This window comes from Megascapheus bottae, chromosome 9, assembly GCF_031878675.1.
Source record: "Megascapheus bottae isolate mThoBot1 chromosome 9, mThoBot2.hap1, whole genome shotgun sequence".
In the NCBI taxonomy this organism is placed as follows: Eukaryota; Metazoa; Chordata; class Mammalia; order Rodentia; family Geomyidae; genus Megascapheus; species Megascapheus bottae.
Genome location: NC_143517.1, coordinates 945453 through 961038, shown reverse-complemented (window position 1 = coordinate 961038; position 15586 = coordinate 945453). Strand labels below are relative to the sequence as shown.

General features: G+C 46.4%; 2 protein-coding genes across 4 annotated transcripts in view; one reads left to right on the top strand and one right to left on the bottom strand.

The window, feature by feature from the left end:
• The first annotated feature begins 582 nt into the window (after positions 1 to 582).
• Cebpd (CCAAT enhancer binding protein delta) lies at positions 583 to 1976 on the top strand. Its single transcript, XM_090338800.1, has one exon. It carries the CDS (start codon positions 772 to 774, stop codon positions 1591 to 1593), a length of 822 nt encoding a protein of 273 aa, XP_090194926.1. The 5' UTR covers positions 583 to 771; the 3' UTR covers positions 1594 to 1976.
• A 951-nt stretch (positions 1977 to 2927) lies between these two features.
• The window catches only part of Spidr (scaffold protein involved in DNA repair), a 288520-nt gene continuing 275861 nt past the window's right edge, over positions 2928 to 15586 (bottom strand). For all 3 annotated transcript variants that reach the window (XM_090338799.1, XM_090338798.1, XM_090338797.1), the window contains 4 exons: positions 9573 to 9666; positions 8285 to 8399; positions 7903 to 7956; positions 2928 to 3254 (listed from right to left, as the gene is read on the bottom strand). In XM_090338799.1, the coding sequence (XP_090194925.1) occupies positions 3096 to 3254; positions 7903 to 7956; positions 8285 to 8399; positions 9573 to 9666 (422 nt within the window). In that variant the 3' untranslated portion in view covers positions 2928 to 3095. The remainder of the gene's footprint in view (positions 3255 to 7902; positions 7957 to 8284; positions 8400 to 9572; positions 9667 to 15586) is intronic.

The following is a 15586-nucleotide window of genomic DNA, read 5'->3' as shown; positions in this document are numbered from 1 at the left end:
TAATGGCTGCGGGATCCTGGTGAGGGGTCCTGTTGCTGTTGACCCGGGACTGACTGGTCCAGGACCGGGAGAAGGGCAGCGTCGTCGGGCTCCAAATTCCCAGAAACGTCCTAGACTGCGCGGGTTGAAGGGCCGGCGGGTGGGGTGCGCGGCAGTTTCCCACCAGCCGCCCGGGAAGAGGATCGCCCTGAGATCGCCCCTCCCTGGGTGGGGTCGTTTCCTGGGTCTGGCGGGGTGACGGACATCCGACCTGGGGTCGCCGGGGCCGGTGGGCCGGCCAGCCGGGCGGGTCCCCCTCCCCGCCCGGTTCCGAGTCCTGGGACCACGGCCGAGGCCGGGCGGCGCTCCGGGGTTAAGTCCTGGTTTAGATTTCGCCCGGGGCAGGGAGGAACCGGGAGGCTCCCAACCCCACAAACAGGAAGGAGGGAAGGCCCCGCCGCCGAGTGCCGGCAGAGGGAGGGTCATTCCCAGCAGCGGCCAGGCGGGGCGGGGGCCGCGGCCCGCCACCTTCCCTCTAGGGCCGCGCAGGGGTCGCGCCGCCGCGGAGGGGGGGGCTGTCCGTGGGGTAGCTAGCCAGAAGGGGTGCCTGGGGAAGGGGTAAGGGGGCGCTGGGAGCTCGGCGGCTTCCCCCCGCCCCGCGGCCCCGGGCGCCCCCGCAGCGCTGGAGCGGGGCGGGGCGTGTGCGTCAGCTGGGGCTAGAAAAGGCGGCGGGCCCGGCCCCGCGAGGTGACAGCCGCTTTCGGACGCAGAGCCGGGCTCCTCGACGCCGCCATGAGCGCTGCGCTCTTCAGCTTAGACGGCCCGGCGCGTGGCGCGCCCTGGCCTGCCGAGTGCGGGCCCTTCTACGAGCCAGGCCGGGTGGGCAAGCCAGGCCGCGGGGCCGAGCCGGGGGCTCTGGGGGATCCGGGAGCCTCGGCCCCTGCCATGTACGACGACGAGAGTGCCATCGACTTCAGCGCCTACATCGACTCGATGGCCGCCGTGCCCACCCTGGAGCTGTGCCACGACGAGCTCTTCGCTGACCTCTTCAACAGCAACCACAAGGCAGGGAGCGCCGGCGGCGCGGGCGCCCTGGAGCTGCTGCCCGGAGGCCCCGCGCGGTCCCTGGGCTCGGGCCCCGCCGTCCCACGCCCGCTCAAGCGGGAGCCCGACTGGGGCGACAGCGACGCGCGGGGCTCGCTGCTGCCCGCGCAGGTGGCCGCGTGCGCTCAGACTGTGGTGAGCTTGGCCGCGGCCGCCGCTCAGCCCACGCCGCCCACGTCGCCCGAGCCTCCGCGGAGCAGCCCGGGACCGAGCCCCGCGCCCGGCGCCGTGCGCGAGAAAACAGCGAGCAAGAGGGGCCCGGACCGCGGCAGCCCCGAGTACCGGCAGCGGCGGGAGCGCAACAACATCGCCGTGCGCAAGAGCCGCGACAAGGCCAAGCGGCGCAACCAGGAGATGCAGCAGAAACTGGTGGAGTTGTCGGCCGAGAACGAGAAGCTGCACCAGCGCGTGGAGCAGCTCACGCGGGACCTCGCGGGCCTCCGGCAGTTCTTCAAGCAGCTGCCCAGCTCGCCTTTCCTGCCGCCCGCCGGCGCCGCCGACTGCCGGTAACGCGCGGCCACCGGCAGAGACTCACCAACGACCGATACCTCAGACCCGACGGCCCCGAAGCCCAGCGCGCCCGCCCGGGCCGCCACGGCCCCGGCGCCGGCCGCAGCCTCTTCGGGACCTGTGAGCGAAAGGAAGCCAAGGTCTGGACTTCCCGCCCGGGAACTGCCACAGAAGCTAGACATGTTTATTTTTCCCTTAAATTATTTTTATAATGGTAGCTTTTTCTACATTTACTCCTGTCGATGCAGCTAAGGTACATCTGTAAAAAAAAAATCCTTTTTCGACCAACCCTTTGTATTGTAGATAAGAGGAAAAGACTGGGCATGCTTTTTTTATATCAATTTTTACAGAATTTGTAAGAATAAAGCAGCATTTTAAATCGCTCCTGCTTCTTCTATTTGCAGTGATTCCCGCAGGTCGGGCCCACACCGCCGTCCACGCGGGGAGCCGGGCGCCCCACCATGGCGCGCCGGGGCCTCCGCGGTCCCGGGACGCGCGCTGGGCGCACGGGCCGGAGGCTCGGCCCCCAAACAGACTTGGGTGTGAGGCTGGCTGGGAACGGCCCGGGCTCCCAACTTTAGATGGCTGCTTGCGAGGTGAGGGGGAAGGGGAGGGGGCCGGCCACGTGACCCACAGAGACCTGAGGGACACACGTTGGGCTGCCTGGGTTTTTTGCTTTCCCTGTCATTGGTCTTAAAGGCAGAGCACATTTTCAAAGCGTGCAGGGCAAAAGTTTTATTTAGGAGTCGATAAAAAAAAAAGTTCCAAAGCAGCCTGCCAGTAGTTAAGCCCAAATAAATACAGCCACCCACCCTTCCCCCAGGAAGACTGGGTGTTGGGCGCCTTTTCTTGGTGTTGGCAGCCAAGTGCACATTATGTAATTAATTATCCATGCTGTATCATTGCTTTGCTATAAGGCAGAAAAAGAGCTTTAGTGTCCAAGTACAATCAATTCATGGCTTTTACGTGTAACTCAAATATTTTGAATATCTGCCAATAGCCATCGGGACTGCTCTAACGACCGGTGATCTGGTTTGGTGCAATACCAGCATGACTGGGACTGCTGGTGAGCTGCGTAGCTGTGTATTTATACCACAGCTGTCACCCCATCAGCTCATTTACGGGTAAGACTCACCTCTGACATAGTTCCCCGAGAACATTTCCCAAAAATACTGCGAAGTGCTTGGTTTGGACTTTTTTGTAGCAGAACATTAGTGGCAAGGTGTAAACTTCTCAGAGTGTCTTGGGGATATCAGGACAAATGCTTCAAGGAAAACAGTGCTGAATCACTTTAAATAGTTCTAACAGAAAGATGAGGCTTATTTATTTTTTTTAAGATAAAGGATGTTTTGATTTATAGTTTACACAGCCATTTCACATAACATTTTCCAGAAAAATCTGTTTTGTTTTAATACCATAAAATACATTCACTCTGTCAATAGTTAACAAATTAACTACACAAGGCAATCCCACTCCTGTCCTAGTGGCAGAGTTCACTCAGCTCACAGATGCAGTGTCGACCTTCTGTCTGCAGGGGCTTCTGAACACAGAAGTTCAACTTCCTCCAGTCTGATGCAGTGAGTTGGGTAGGTGGTTATGGACTGCACAAAACAACTTAACAGCTTCACCTCCTTTCCAAGGATGCTCTTTACTTCATAACTCTGTGATGACAGAGGCATGCTGGTTAAAGCAAAGAGCCTGCATGTTTTGTTCCTAACAACACAGACCACGACAGGCCAAGGGTGGAGAAGGCCTTTGGCCTGTACCTAACCTTCCCTCAAATGGTGGTTTTTTAAGGGAGAAACAATAAAAGCAAACAACAAAAACCTTTTTCTGGTAATTGAGTCTTTTACATAAAGAACGTTTAAAATATGGTTTTATTGGTGTTTTTAGTAGATGGCAAGATAAGCTGGCCTAGGAAAGGTCCTTGGGGAGCTGTGGAGGGGATCTACTCACCAGCTGCCGGCAGGGCCCGATGCGCTGTCTACAGCAGTCTCCAACTTCCTTTGGTTACACTTCCCCAATCTAGCAGTATTTTCCAGTCAAAGTATTTCTTGGGCACTTTGCCTCAAAATAGGATCCCATTTCTACCCAAATTACAAGGAGCTAAGCAGGTCTCTGTTACAACAAAACTAAGCCTTTTCTTCACCTGCGTAATCTGACAAGTTTCACCTTTGATGAAAACACCTGGTTGGCATCCACAGATCTGCTTGCCATCATTAGCCTGTCAGTGCTAAGGAACCTGTGGCCGGAAAGATGAGGAAAGGAGGCTAAACAGGAAGACTGCTGCTACTGCTCCTCAGTACATGGGCTATGCAGTGACTTCCTAAGCTTGGTCAGAAAACTTCTAGGACACAGACACGTACCATCATGCACGAGGCAGTCTGGCTATGTGACTTTAGGTCAATGGAGGGTAGATGAGCCATTCTGGTAGAGCCACTTCCAAACTACTGGGCTGTGTGCAAAGTAAAAGTTGAAGCCATTAGGCTTTGAGATGTTTGTTTTCTAGCAATATCTGAGATATGAATACACTGATGCCAGCTGGCTGAGATATTCAGTTTCCACCTTGGCTCAATATGCTTTGCAGTGCTTTGGGTTACTTGGTGAAAGAGTGAGGTGAAGAGGGTTATTTAATGGAGAAGGAACTTGACTGAAAGTGAGGACCTTCCTACAGACTCATAAGCAAAGGCAACAACTTCATGGCCTGCTCGTTTGTTCACTCATCCTGGGATTACTATAAGTCCGCATGGTCCAGTGCAGAACAAAACAGAGCCTTAAGACTGGAAAGAGTGCCGGGTGGCCAGGTGGCTATTTATGCTGGGAGAATGGGAGTTAAGATAACTAGGTACTCTTTTGATGTGTTTCCCAATTTTACTTAGCTTTATGTGGGTGTGAGTGTGAGGAGGCAATCCAGGCACTACTCAGATACTCTAGAATAAAAGTTTAGAATTGTGGGGGGAGGGAAATGGGTACCAAGATATGTGAAAGGGTATCAATGTATGTGAATTAATGCACCTTCTATCTGGCAAATATCATGTAACCCTTTTACTAATTACAATAAAAAAAAAAGAAAGAGCTACTCAATGAAAAAAAAAGTTTAGAATTGTGACTTCAAAAAAGTCAGTGAAAAAGTATTTCTTTTCAATGTGCTAGGTGTGGTTAGATTATCAACTGGAGTTTTACTTGGGAGAAATTACTATGATAAGGATTTTTTTTTTTTTGGTAGCATTCTCAGGGCTTGAACCCAGGGCCTGGGCACTGTCTCTGAGCTTCTTTTTGCTCAAGACTAGTGCTCTACCACGCCTACTTCCTGCTTCTTGGTACTTTATTGGACATAAAGAGATTCATGGACTTCCCTTCCTGGGCTGGCTTTGAACCAGGATGCTCAGATCTCAACCTACTGAGTAGTAGATGGTGTGAGCCATCAGGGCCCAACCACTACAATGAGCTTAAAACACCAATAAATTCACATGCATTGTGTATCTTTGTGCCAATAAAATGTGTTTTTTATAAATTAATTTTGCATTTAAGAAGTTTTGGTACTGCTGAGAACTGAGCCCTGAGTCTTGTGCATACTGCCAGGCAAATGCTGTACTACTGAGCTATTTACTCTCAGCTTGCTGGCCCCGACCCCCACTTGCTCTTGGCAGTGCTGGGGTTGAATTCTGGACCCAAATGCTCTCCTCACTTGAGTCACACCTCCAGGTCATGTGTCTATTTTTAAATGTTAAGAGTACACTCTTTAAATTCCATATTACTATAATGTTACTATTCAGAAGTGGCAAATATAATCACAGCCAATTCTATTATTTTCATAATTGTGTACACTGACTAAATTAAAATGAAGGCCTAACTGTTAACACTGTCATAAACAGAAACAGCACATTGCCTCTAGAAAATGGTTCTTGTGGAAAGCCTTATTTTAATTCTCTGGATTATGGTGAATGTCATTCTTGTCCAGAAAACTGACACAGTGCAGGTGGGGCAGCTCTCAGCTTGTCTACCAGATCTTTTGATAGCCACTGTCAATCAGGCTCCTTTTAGGTCAGAGGTTAGCCGCTGTGAACAGAAGCTGGCTGGTATGGAGTTTGCTAAAAATGATTTTAAAAGTCCCCTCCAGATTTTAAGTCTCCTCATCCCATTAGTGTGGGCTCCAAATCTAAAGTACCCACAAAAGTGACAACTGGGTGTGTGGCTGCTCTGTACCCCTTTACCACACACACACACACACACACACACAAAGTAGTGTACACACGTGTTCTTGAGGTCTTTAGAAGCAGTGTTTGCCTGTGGAAGCATTCTAGTTGTGAAGTTAAGTATGTAAGGAACACATTGGTTCAGTCACAGGAAACAAAGGGAAGGAAGGGGGATTTCTGACTGGGGTTCCTTGTTTCTCTATACCTAAAGACGGTGGGATGAGCAGGGGGAAATCAAGCAGGGACCACAAGGAAACCCCAGACGGTGGGTAGCCTGCCTGCAGTGTCCAGGAGGTAGGAGGATGCTATCAGCTCTTGTGCAATAGGGATCAGGTTGGTCTATGCGCACACTTGTGTAGTATGAGCTTTAGTTTGCTTGGGTAGTGAGTCTGGGTTCATTTTGTTACTCATTCTCAAGCTGAAGAGTTTCAGTGCTTCTACACCTCAGTATTCTCAGAAGGAAAATATTCCCAGGAAATCCTTATCCACCACCTTTGGCACTGGTCTGCTCCCCCCACCTTGCCCTGGAAACGTGTAGCTTGTCAATGTTGTGTGGTCCTCTTTGTTTCCACAGCTACCTTTCTTCCTCCCCTCCATCCTCCATCCCTATCTAAGGCCCAAAAGACAGGAGATAAGGATTCAGGCACTTGAGCCTGTCACCTGTTTAAGCGATAAAATTTCTCAAGTCCCCATCACAAGTCCTCCATCTGGGATCATTACAAACTGCCAGCTGGTTACTTCCATGGGGACAACGGTGGCTTTCTCTTTCTTTGTGGCATAAGGTGATGATGGGGAGACAAGAGGAGGGACAAGTGTGAGCACTGCAATGAGTGTGGTTCTGGGGCTGTGGTACTGTGGCCTTGGACGTCAGGAGCACTTGTTTATGCACTGTCCTACAGCCTGCTCTAAATACTGGTCCCTATTTGGGCAGCAGCAGCTGGGATGAGGACTTCAAGCTGCAGCCCAGGTCCATCCAAGAGCTTTAAAGACAGTAGATGGCTTTTTCCCAGAGGTGGGGAGTAGAGACCCTTCACATTTCTGCAGGCAGTGCTACCGTGAAGGCAGCGCTGAGAACTGTGGCTCAGACCAGTGATCCTCAAAGATTCCCTTCATGAGTTTACCCACAGTCCAATTTAATCCCAACTTTGATAGCTCTGGTTGAGATGAAAGAGGGTAAATGGCTGCTCTGTGTGAGCTGCATCCCTCTGCATGCCGGGAAGGACAAGGACTGGCAGGGCTACGGGGTGGGGGCTGGGAGGAGAGGAGGGTAGTGATACATCAACTCCTCACACAGTCTGGCTGGAACTGGAGCTGGAAGTTAGCCATGAGGACCATTAGAAAAAGTCCCGCTTGGCATGCCAATGTCATTCTAGGATGATCAGTCTCCTCTGTCTCCACATCTGGCCAGCCTAAGTCAGCCTTGGACCAATCACAACGTGGGAGCTGTGCCATGCTGCCACTCCAGTGGTGCTCTTCTCTGGGTTTGGCAAATCCATGAGACATTGTGCTGCTTTTAAATGGCTTTGACAGGGCACATATTCACTTAATCCTTTTGCAGTGGCTGGGGTGGAACCCAGGGCTTCATACACGTTGGGCAAATGCTCTACCACTCACTTATATCTCCAGCCCCCAAACATCCCACTTATGAGAACCAAATGTCACAATGTAAGAAGCTGTCTTGGGTTTATAAATGATAAACTTAATTTTTTAAAAATTTTTTTCTTTGTAGGCGCACTTTATTCTAAGTCCTAGTATGGTGATTCTCAGGGCAGGTAACCCGTTCTTAGGAGCAAGGGCAGCATTTTCAGTTATGCACAGTCAGGAACTGCCAGCAATGAGACACTAAAGTGCATCTCAAGCAATTCTACTCTGATTGTGAAGCCATGGCACTAAACTGCAGTCTCAAGACTGGACAACCATACTTGAAATACGGTGACCTGTTTCAAGGTCAATCTGGAAATGATCTCATTTCTAGAGAGGAAAAGATCTTGCCAGCCTATGTGGGCATTTTGTGAGAGATGAGAGTGGTCAAATATATCCACGTTCTAATAGGTAAGTAGACACAGTATTTCAGGGTATTCATGGTTGAGGGGCTGGGCGTCCCTTCACTTACCCCATCTTCGTGGGCGGCAAACCTCAGCAGTGAAGAAATGCTGCTCTGCAACAGCTGCAGTAAGAGGGAAACAGTGCTAGGTTACCCTAAAAAAAAAAAAAAAACGCATGCCAAGACAGGGCCTCCCCAGACCAAAACGGCATGTCCCTTCTTTAGACATTCGATCTCAGACTTCCTAGTGTAACATGGCTTATAGATAAGGAAAGACTTCCTGAACATTAAATCCTCCACCCTTTTCCAAGGAAGCCTTAAGGAAGAGAGCTCGGGGTGCAGTTCAGCCTAGCACAAAAATCACCCACCTCTACCAGGTGAGCTGTGTCCCCAGTTCTAGATCACAAATAGATCTGGGAAATGAGCACATGCTCCAGGAACCAGCTCTCACCTTGACCTTCACGCTGCACTGGGATCTCGAAGGGCAATCCAGAAAGACCTGCAGGTGCCTCTTGAGAACAGGTGATGTGACCATCTTCAAACAGTCTCCACAGAAAAGGGTGCCTCTGTTGTATGGGGACAGAAAAGGAAAGTAAGGAGCTGGTGAGGCCCAGGTGAGAAGAGTTCTAGGGGCAGATAGACCTAAACATGAATGTTTGTTGAGGAAGAAGGGGTTTTGCTGTTAGAAACAATTTCCTGGAATTGGCAAGAAGCAGCAGGCGGGGGCTGGGCCTATCGAAGGATAGGAGGCTGGAGGCTGTTGGTGAACAGCCAAGCTTGGGGGCTCACACATGTAATCCTACTCAGGTGACTGAGATCTGAAGATCGTAGTTTGAAGCCAGCCCAGGCATGTAAGTCCCCGAGACTCAATGAACCACCTAGAAAACAGGAAGTGGTGTTGTGGCTCAAACTGGTAGAGCACTAGGCTTGAGCTGAAGAGTTCAGGGACATGGCCTGGGCCCAGAGTTCAAATTGATTTAAAAAAAAAAAAAAGCAATCAAGAAAGCAGGTGGGCAGGCAAGGCAGAGAGGCACTGTTCACATACTACAGAGTGGCAGATAAAGCCCATAGGAAGTGAAGGCAGGATTCTCTGGGAAGCCAGGGGAACAGGACTTCAAATCTGCCTGGCAGAACCAGTATGTTTTTAACTACCAGAGAGCCTCTGCTCCCCTATGGGTTCTGCCTGCACCCTTGCTTTCTCTTCTCTGCCATATTCATGCTCATATGTGATGACATTATTTATATACACATCACCAATTCAGGAGTTATCCAGAGGGCACTTGTTCTTTGCTTCCTAAGAAGTGAACACATCCCTTGTCACAAGACAAAGTCTACTTGGGAAGTCAGATAAGTACACTCAGAGGGACAAATGTCTTCAGCACCCAGTTCTGACATTGGCCCACTAGGATAAAGTAAATGGGCATGGAAGGGACATGTGCTTGCTTCCTGGGAGAGTTGATTCCTCTAGAAGGACACGCCATGCTGCGATCAAATATTCTCATTTGTTCATGTTTGTCTTTTTTCTTTTTTCACCTGATTGACAATAAAGGAGCTGAGGACAAAAGCCATAATAACTACCTCTTAGGAAAACCCAGAGGCAACACAGCCTCTTATAGATCAACAGAGCAGGTTACCTTATGGAGCTCTTAGAAAAGCCCCTGCCAGGGGCTGTAGGACTATGGGACCCTGGGACTGATTCACTGCTCCTGTTAGGGCCCCGGGTTTCAGGCTAGCCTTACCCGTCTTCTGGCCTCTGTTCCAATCTTCCATTGCCACACTGGTCACACACAGGCCAAGAAAAGGCAGTGCTCTCATCTACACCAGCCACAGTCCCTGGGCACAGGGAGGAAAAGAAGACCCTCAGAGGTGGTTTCTGCCCTGACCACTCAGGGTAACCCAAGGGGAAAAAATATTTCAGTTATCTTTCTCACTTATAAGTTTACATAAATGTTCCTGCACTTGTTCTTATTTCCATGCATTGTACACATGAAAGTATGACAAAGAAAAGTATTCAAAGTCGCCTACAGGCTAGGCATGGTGGCTCATATCTGTAATTCCACGTGGTCAGAAGTCAAAAGGACTGTGATTTTAGGCAGCCATGACAAAAAGTTAGCAGGCCTATGAAGCTCACTACTCAGGAAGTGGAGAAAGGAGAATCAGGTCCAATGTCTGCCAGGGCAAAACCAAAATATCCTATCTGAAAAGTAACCAAAACTAAGTAGAGCACAAAAGGATTGGGGGGAAATAGTGCAAGAATCTTTGCCTAGAAAGTACAAAGCTCTGAGTTCAAATCCCAGTACCACTAAAAAAAAAAAAGACTACAATAATATCTAACCACAGATTTTTTTTTTCCAATTCTGGGCTTGAGCTTAGGGCTTGAGCACTGTCCTTGGATTTTCTCAAGGCTAAAGCTCTACCACTTGAGCCTTGGCACCACTTCCAGCTTTTTTTCTATGTATGTGGTACCAAGGAATTGAACCCGGGTCTTGGTGCATGTTAGGCAAGCAATCTCCCACTAGGCCAAACTCCTGGCCTCTAACAAAAGATTTTTGATTTTGCTACATGTTGCCCTTTGTCGTTCCAGGCCCACATGACAGCTGAGGTAGCTTCCTGGCTCTCTCCAAACATACATATTTCAATTGCTAATCAATGTCTTCATACATGTTTTCTTTTCTTTTTTTTTGTGGGTCAAAGGGCTTGAACTCAGCCTGGGCACTGTCCCCTGTGCTCTTCAGCTCAAGGCTATGGCCCTACCCCTGGGCCTAGGCATTGTTCCTGAGCTCTTCAACTCAAGGCTACCACCCTACCCTTGAGCCAAGCTCCACTTTCTAGAGGTTAATTGGAGATAAGAGTCTCAGGTCCTTTTGTGCCTGGGCTGGCTTTGAACCTTGATGCTCAGATCTCAGCCTACTGAGTAGCTAGGATTACAGGGGTGAGCCATTGTGCTTGGCTTTTCATTCATGTTTTCTACACTGCTGCACAGCTGCCATTTGGACTGGTAACTATGTTAACAACACACATTTAGGTGATGTGGGATAGGCGAATTCCGTTCCCCATGGTGAATACCCACGGTGCATATCAGATCTCTAGTTTATTAGTGGTGTTCTCAGCAATCATCTTTGTATGCTGCCTTTTCTGTTCTGAGGTCTCCCTGACCACCATTCCTGGAAGTAGGTTTGCTATGTCAAAGAGTATTAAAGTTGTAAAAAGACCCTTTTAGAATGTGTCCCCAATACAGGGTCCTAATTCACAGACTGCCAGGCTTGCTTATTACACTATACTGTAGTGACCTTGATGTCAATGTCTTTTGAGGAGCTGGTAAATCTGGGCCTTTACTGCATGCCATTTAAGTGCTCTATCACAAAGCCACATCCAGCACCTGGAACTGTCTATTGTAATTCTTCTTTCAAGAGAAAGTACTTTTTAGTGTGTGTAACAGTCCTGGATGCTGTCCATGAGCTTTTTGCTCAAGGCTAATGCTCTACCACTTGAGCCACAGCTCCCTTTCTGGCTTCTTAAAATAGTTAATTAGAGACAAAAGTCTCATAGACTTTCCTGCCTGGATGGACTTGATCTTCAGATCTTAGCCTCCTGCCTAGCTAGGATTATAGGCATGAATTCCTGGTACATGGTGTCAAAAGATTCTTACATGATTTCTGGGGTATCTTTATAGTTATGATTAAGAATATATATAATTTTCCTTTTTTCTGAAACTTTAAAAAAAATTATTTATTTGCCAGTCCTGTTCTACTACTTCAAGACCCAGCTGGATTTCTGGCTTTTTGGTGGTTAATTGGAGAAAGAGTCTCACAGATTTTCTTGCTAGGGCAGGTTTTGAATTGTCATCCTCCTATCTCAGCCTTCAGAGTAACTAGGATTATAGGTGCCAGTGGAACCTAGCTTCTACAGAAACATTTATATACTTATTTTGGTATGGAACACTACAAACCAAGATAAGGTACACAGTGGAACCTAGCTTCTACGGAAACATTTATATACTTATTTTGGTATGGAACACTACAAACCAAGATAAGGTACACAGTGTCTATTTTAATGGAAGAAGAGATGCTTAGGAAAGCTAATGGACAAATAATGATAATGTAAAAATGCCATGAAAAGCAGGGTCACACCTGTAATCCTAGATACTCAGGAGGCTGAGATCTGAGGATCAAGGTTCAAAGCCAGCCTGGGCAATAGAAAGCTGAGAGATTCTTACCTCCAATTAACCTCTAGAAAATGGGAAGTGGAGCTTGGCTCAAGGGTAGAGTGGTAGCCTTGAGCTGAAGAGCTCAGGGACAATGCTCAGGCTGAGTTCAAGCCCCATGACCCACACAAAAAAAATTATCTGATGATCAGGGTCTCTGTGGCAGACTTCTTTCTAACAAATATCAAACAAAGAAGTCATCTAATAAATTCAACTGAGAACATAAAAAAAAATTATTGAACTGAGAAATGGAAAAGACCCATGAAGAAGTATCCCTGAGATATCCCTCTGGCCTGGTTTGAGGACCAGGGAAGGCTTCCTAAAGAAGGGATTAGGGTGAATCTGTAGGCCGACCTGGACCAGGACAAACTTGGCTCTTGGCTGACCCTGCATCCCAGAGTGTGCTAGAGGCTGGGCAGGCCATGAAGATGGCAGCCTCAGGGCCAGAACTGATGGCTAAATTTTCTTGGAGGTGAAGTATGCCAGATGTCATTGCAGATTCACCCTTGATGAAATGTGGTGAATTAGATTTGAAGAAAAGAAAAGATGTGATGTAAGTTTTCATAAAAAAAATAAAATTTCATTCCCCTTTTTTGTGGTTCTGGTAATTGAATTCATTGCTGTGTGAAGGCTAGGGTAGTACTCTACTAGCTATGTCTCCAGTCCAGTTTTCATTCTTGAAACTAAAAAAAATTCATTCCTAACTAGAAGAGACATTGGGAGAAAATATCTGTAGAGGATAAACAGAATTATGACCACTTGCAAGCTTGGTTTATTAAAGGACATTCACACAATGTAGACTTGAATAACTTCTTAAAAATGAGAATAATAGGTCTTGATTTTGAAAAGAATGCTTTATTAAAAGATATTGTATTCAAAAACATGATTAAAGTGGGTCAATGGGATGAGAAAGTCAATAAAGTCTTGTATGCAACTGGAAAGAAGTATCAGCTAATTTATAATAGGCAGATACAAAAGGAGGTCAAGGGAAAGAAATGAAGCTGTCTCCCAAACACCAGAGAAGGTCCTATACTGTGATTAGTTGTGGACTGAGTCTGTATGCTGAGCACTGGATCAGTGGCTGTGTTCTTGGTAAGCAACCATTAAATGAATTAATAAAAAGCAGGCAGGGAGTTTGGCCTAGTGGTAGAGTGCTTGCCTAGCATGCATGAAGACCTGGGTTCAATTCCTCCATACCACATATATAGAAAAAAAGCCAGGAAATGGTACTGAGGCTCAAGTGGCAGAGCTCTAGCATTGAGAAAGTCCAAGGACAGTGTTCAGACCCTGAGCTCAAACCCAGGATTGGCAAAAAAAAAAAAAAAAAAAAAAGCAAGCTCTACTACCAAAGTTCCTTTTACTCTAGGGTATCTGTTAGTATTAACAGCTCTTACAATTATACGAAATTAAGTAATTTCCTTTGAATTAGACAATAAAGCAAAAGTTGAGGAAATACATTTCATCCGGGGTCTACAAACCACTGGAAACTATTCGGGATAACCTTAAGTGATTTTTAAAGAATGGCTGGGAAATGTAGTAAAACAGTGTTGAGAGCATCCACATCAGAAAGAAAAAGAATCAGGCATGGTTTCACACCCCAACAGGCTCAACACTTGGAAGGCAGAGGAAGGAAGATGGGGGAGTGTGAGCCCATCCAAGGTTAAGTAATAAGACTATATCTCAAAAATAAGGAGGAAAACATTCGTCATAATCAGTAGAAACCTTGGGCTCTACTAGCAGAGATCTGCAATAGAGCAAAATCTTGATACATAAGGCCATACAGTATGAAGCTAACTGAAAGGACCTCCAGGATATTGAAACAAAAGCCATATAACGAATGATTGTTGTCCTTAATGTACTATGTTGTCTCTCATCTCCTTTGCTGTCCCTTGGTTATCTCATATTGTTACAGTATCTCACCTTGTTATCTGATATATTGAATTTATTTGTATTTGGTTATTTGAAATTTGATAGGGAAGGGGGGAAAACCAAGACAGGTGAGGGGTGTGGGGGGGAGGGTAATGGGTACCAAGACATGTGAAAGGGTATCAATGTATGTGAATTAATGCACCTTCTATCTGGCAAATATCATGTAACCCTTTTACTAATTACAATAAAAAAATTCTATAAAAAAAATAAGGAGGAAAAAAAAAGAGGAAGGAAAGAGAGGGAATAAGGGAGCTACAGAAGAAGGAGGGAGGGAAGGAAGGAAAATCCATTAGCCACAGGGTTGCAGGTTATAGCAACACCTCATGGCCTGTACATTCCCTTAAAGGATTTGCTATTAAAAGTCTTTATGTTTAGTTTTTTTTAAGGAACTTCCAAACTGTCTTACACTAGTTTATATACCTAGCAACAGTGTAATAGGATTCTTTTTCCCCACTAGCATTTGTTATCGTTTGTATTCTTGATGCTGGCCAATCATTATAGTCAATATGCATCATGTACAAATTGAACTACACAGCTTGAGCGTAGGGATAAGAGGGGGATGGGGTAGAGCTATGGAAGGGTGACAGTGATCAAGATGCATTATGTACTCATGATCTGTCACCCGGGCTCTGCCCCTGAGCGTCACTTCCAGTTTTATGGGGTTAAATGAAGATAATAATCTCACAGATTTTTCCTGCTAAGGCTGGCTTTGAACCATGATCCTCAGATCTCAGCCTCCTGAGTAGCTAGGATTACAGGCAGGAGCCACGGAGGCCTGGTTACAGTTCTTATTCTAAATTGACCAATAAACTATTATTGATCTAACAGTTTGAATGATAATAACAATAGTGTATTAAGTGTTTATGACTAATAGGAAAGTGAAAGAAATGACAGTGATGTTATAAGGGAAGAAGAAGGAACTTTTGTCACTCTCTTACAAGACACCTTTATTACTAGAGAAGGAGGACAGGGCCATATGAAAGTGGACTTGACTGTTTGTAAATGCAATCTGCAAAACCTAGGGTAATCATCAAATTTTTTTTTAATAGGATACCTTTTACTAAATTTAAAATTGAATTTTATGACAATCCACTTATGTATCCTAGGCTGATAAGGGCAGAATCACTATATTGAGCTAATATTTCAACTTCTAAAATATTGAGATGTGGAGAAAAAGTGGGTTCAAAGTGCATACTCATTCAAATAATAAGAAAGGCAAAAAATTGATCAAAAGACAAAGAATCAGGAACAATAAATTAGAAAAGGTATAGATGTAGTTAATATTAATTCAATTAAATCAATAATCACTAATACAAATTAAATGAGAGATTATCGAAGTGAACAAAAAAGACAACTGTTGTCTACAAGAAACCTCCATTAAATATAAAGACCTTTTAAACATTAACTATAAAAAAGAAAAATTCATGCCACACTAAACCTTAAAAAAAGAAAGCTAGACTTTACAATTTTCAGAGAAGACTTCAGAACACTGAACATTAAGGTCATTAAATAATGATAATGAGGTCAAGTCACTAAGAGATTTAGCAATCCTTAATGTGTACATACTTGAGAGCATCAAATACATAAGGCAAAGTGAACTTTGAGGAGAGTTCCTTTATA

Excerpts from the sequence above, each read along its gene's own strand:
- Cebpd (XM_090338800.1), top strand. The coding sequence starts at position 772 with ATGAGCGCTGCGCTCTTCAGCTTAGACGGCCCGGCGCGTGGCGCGCCC.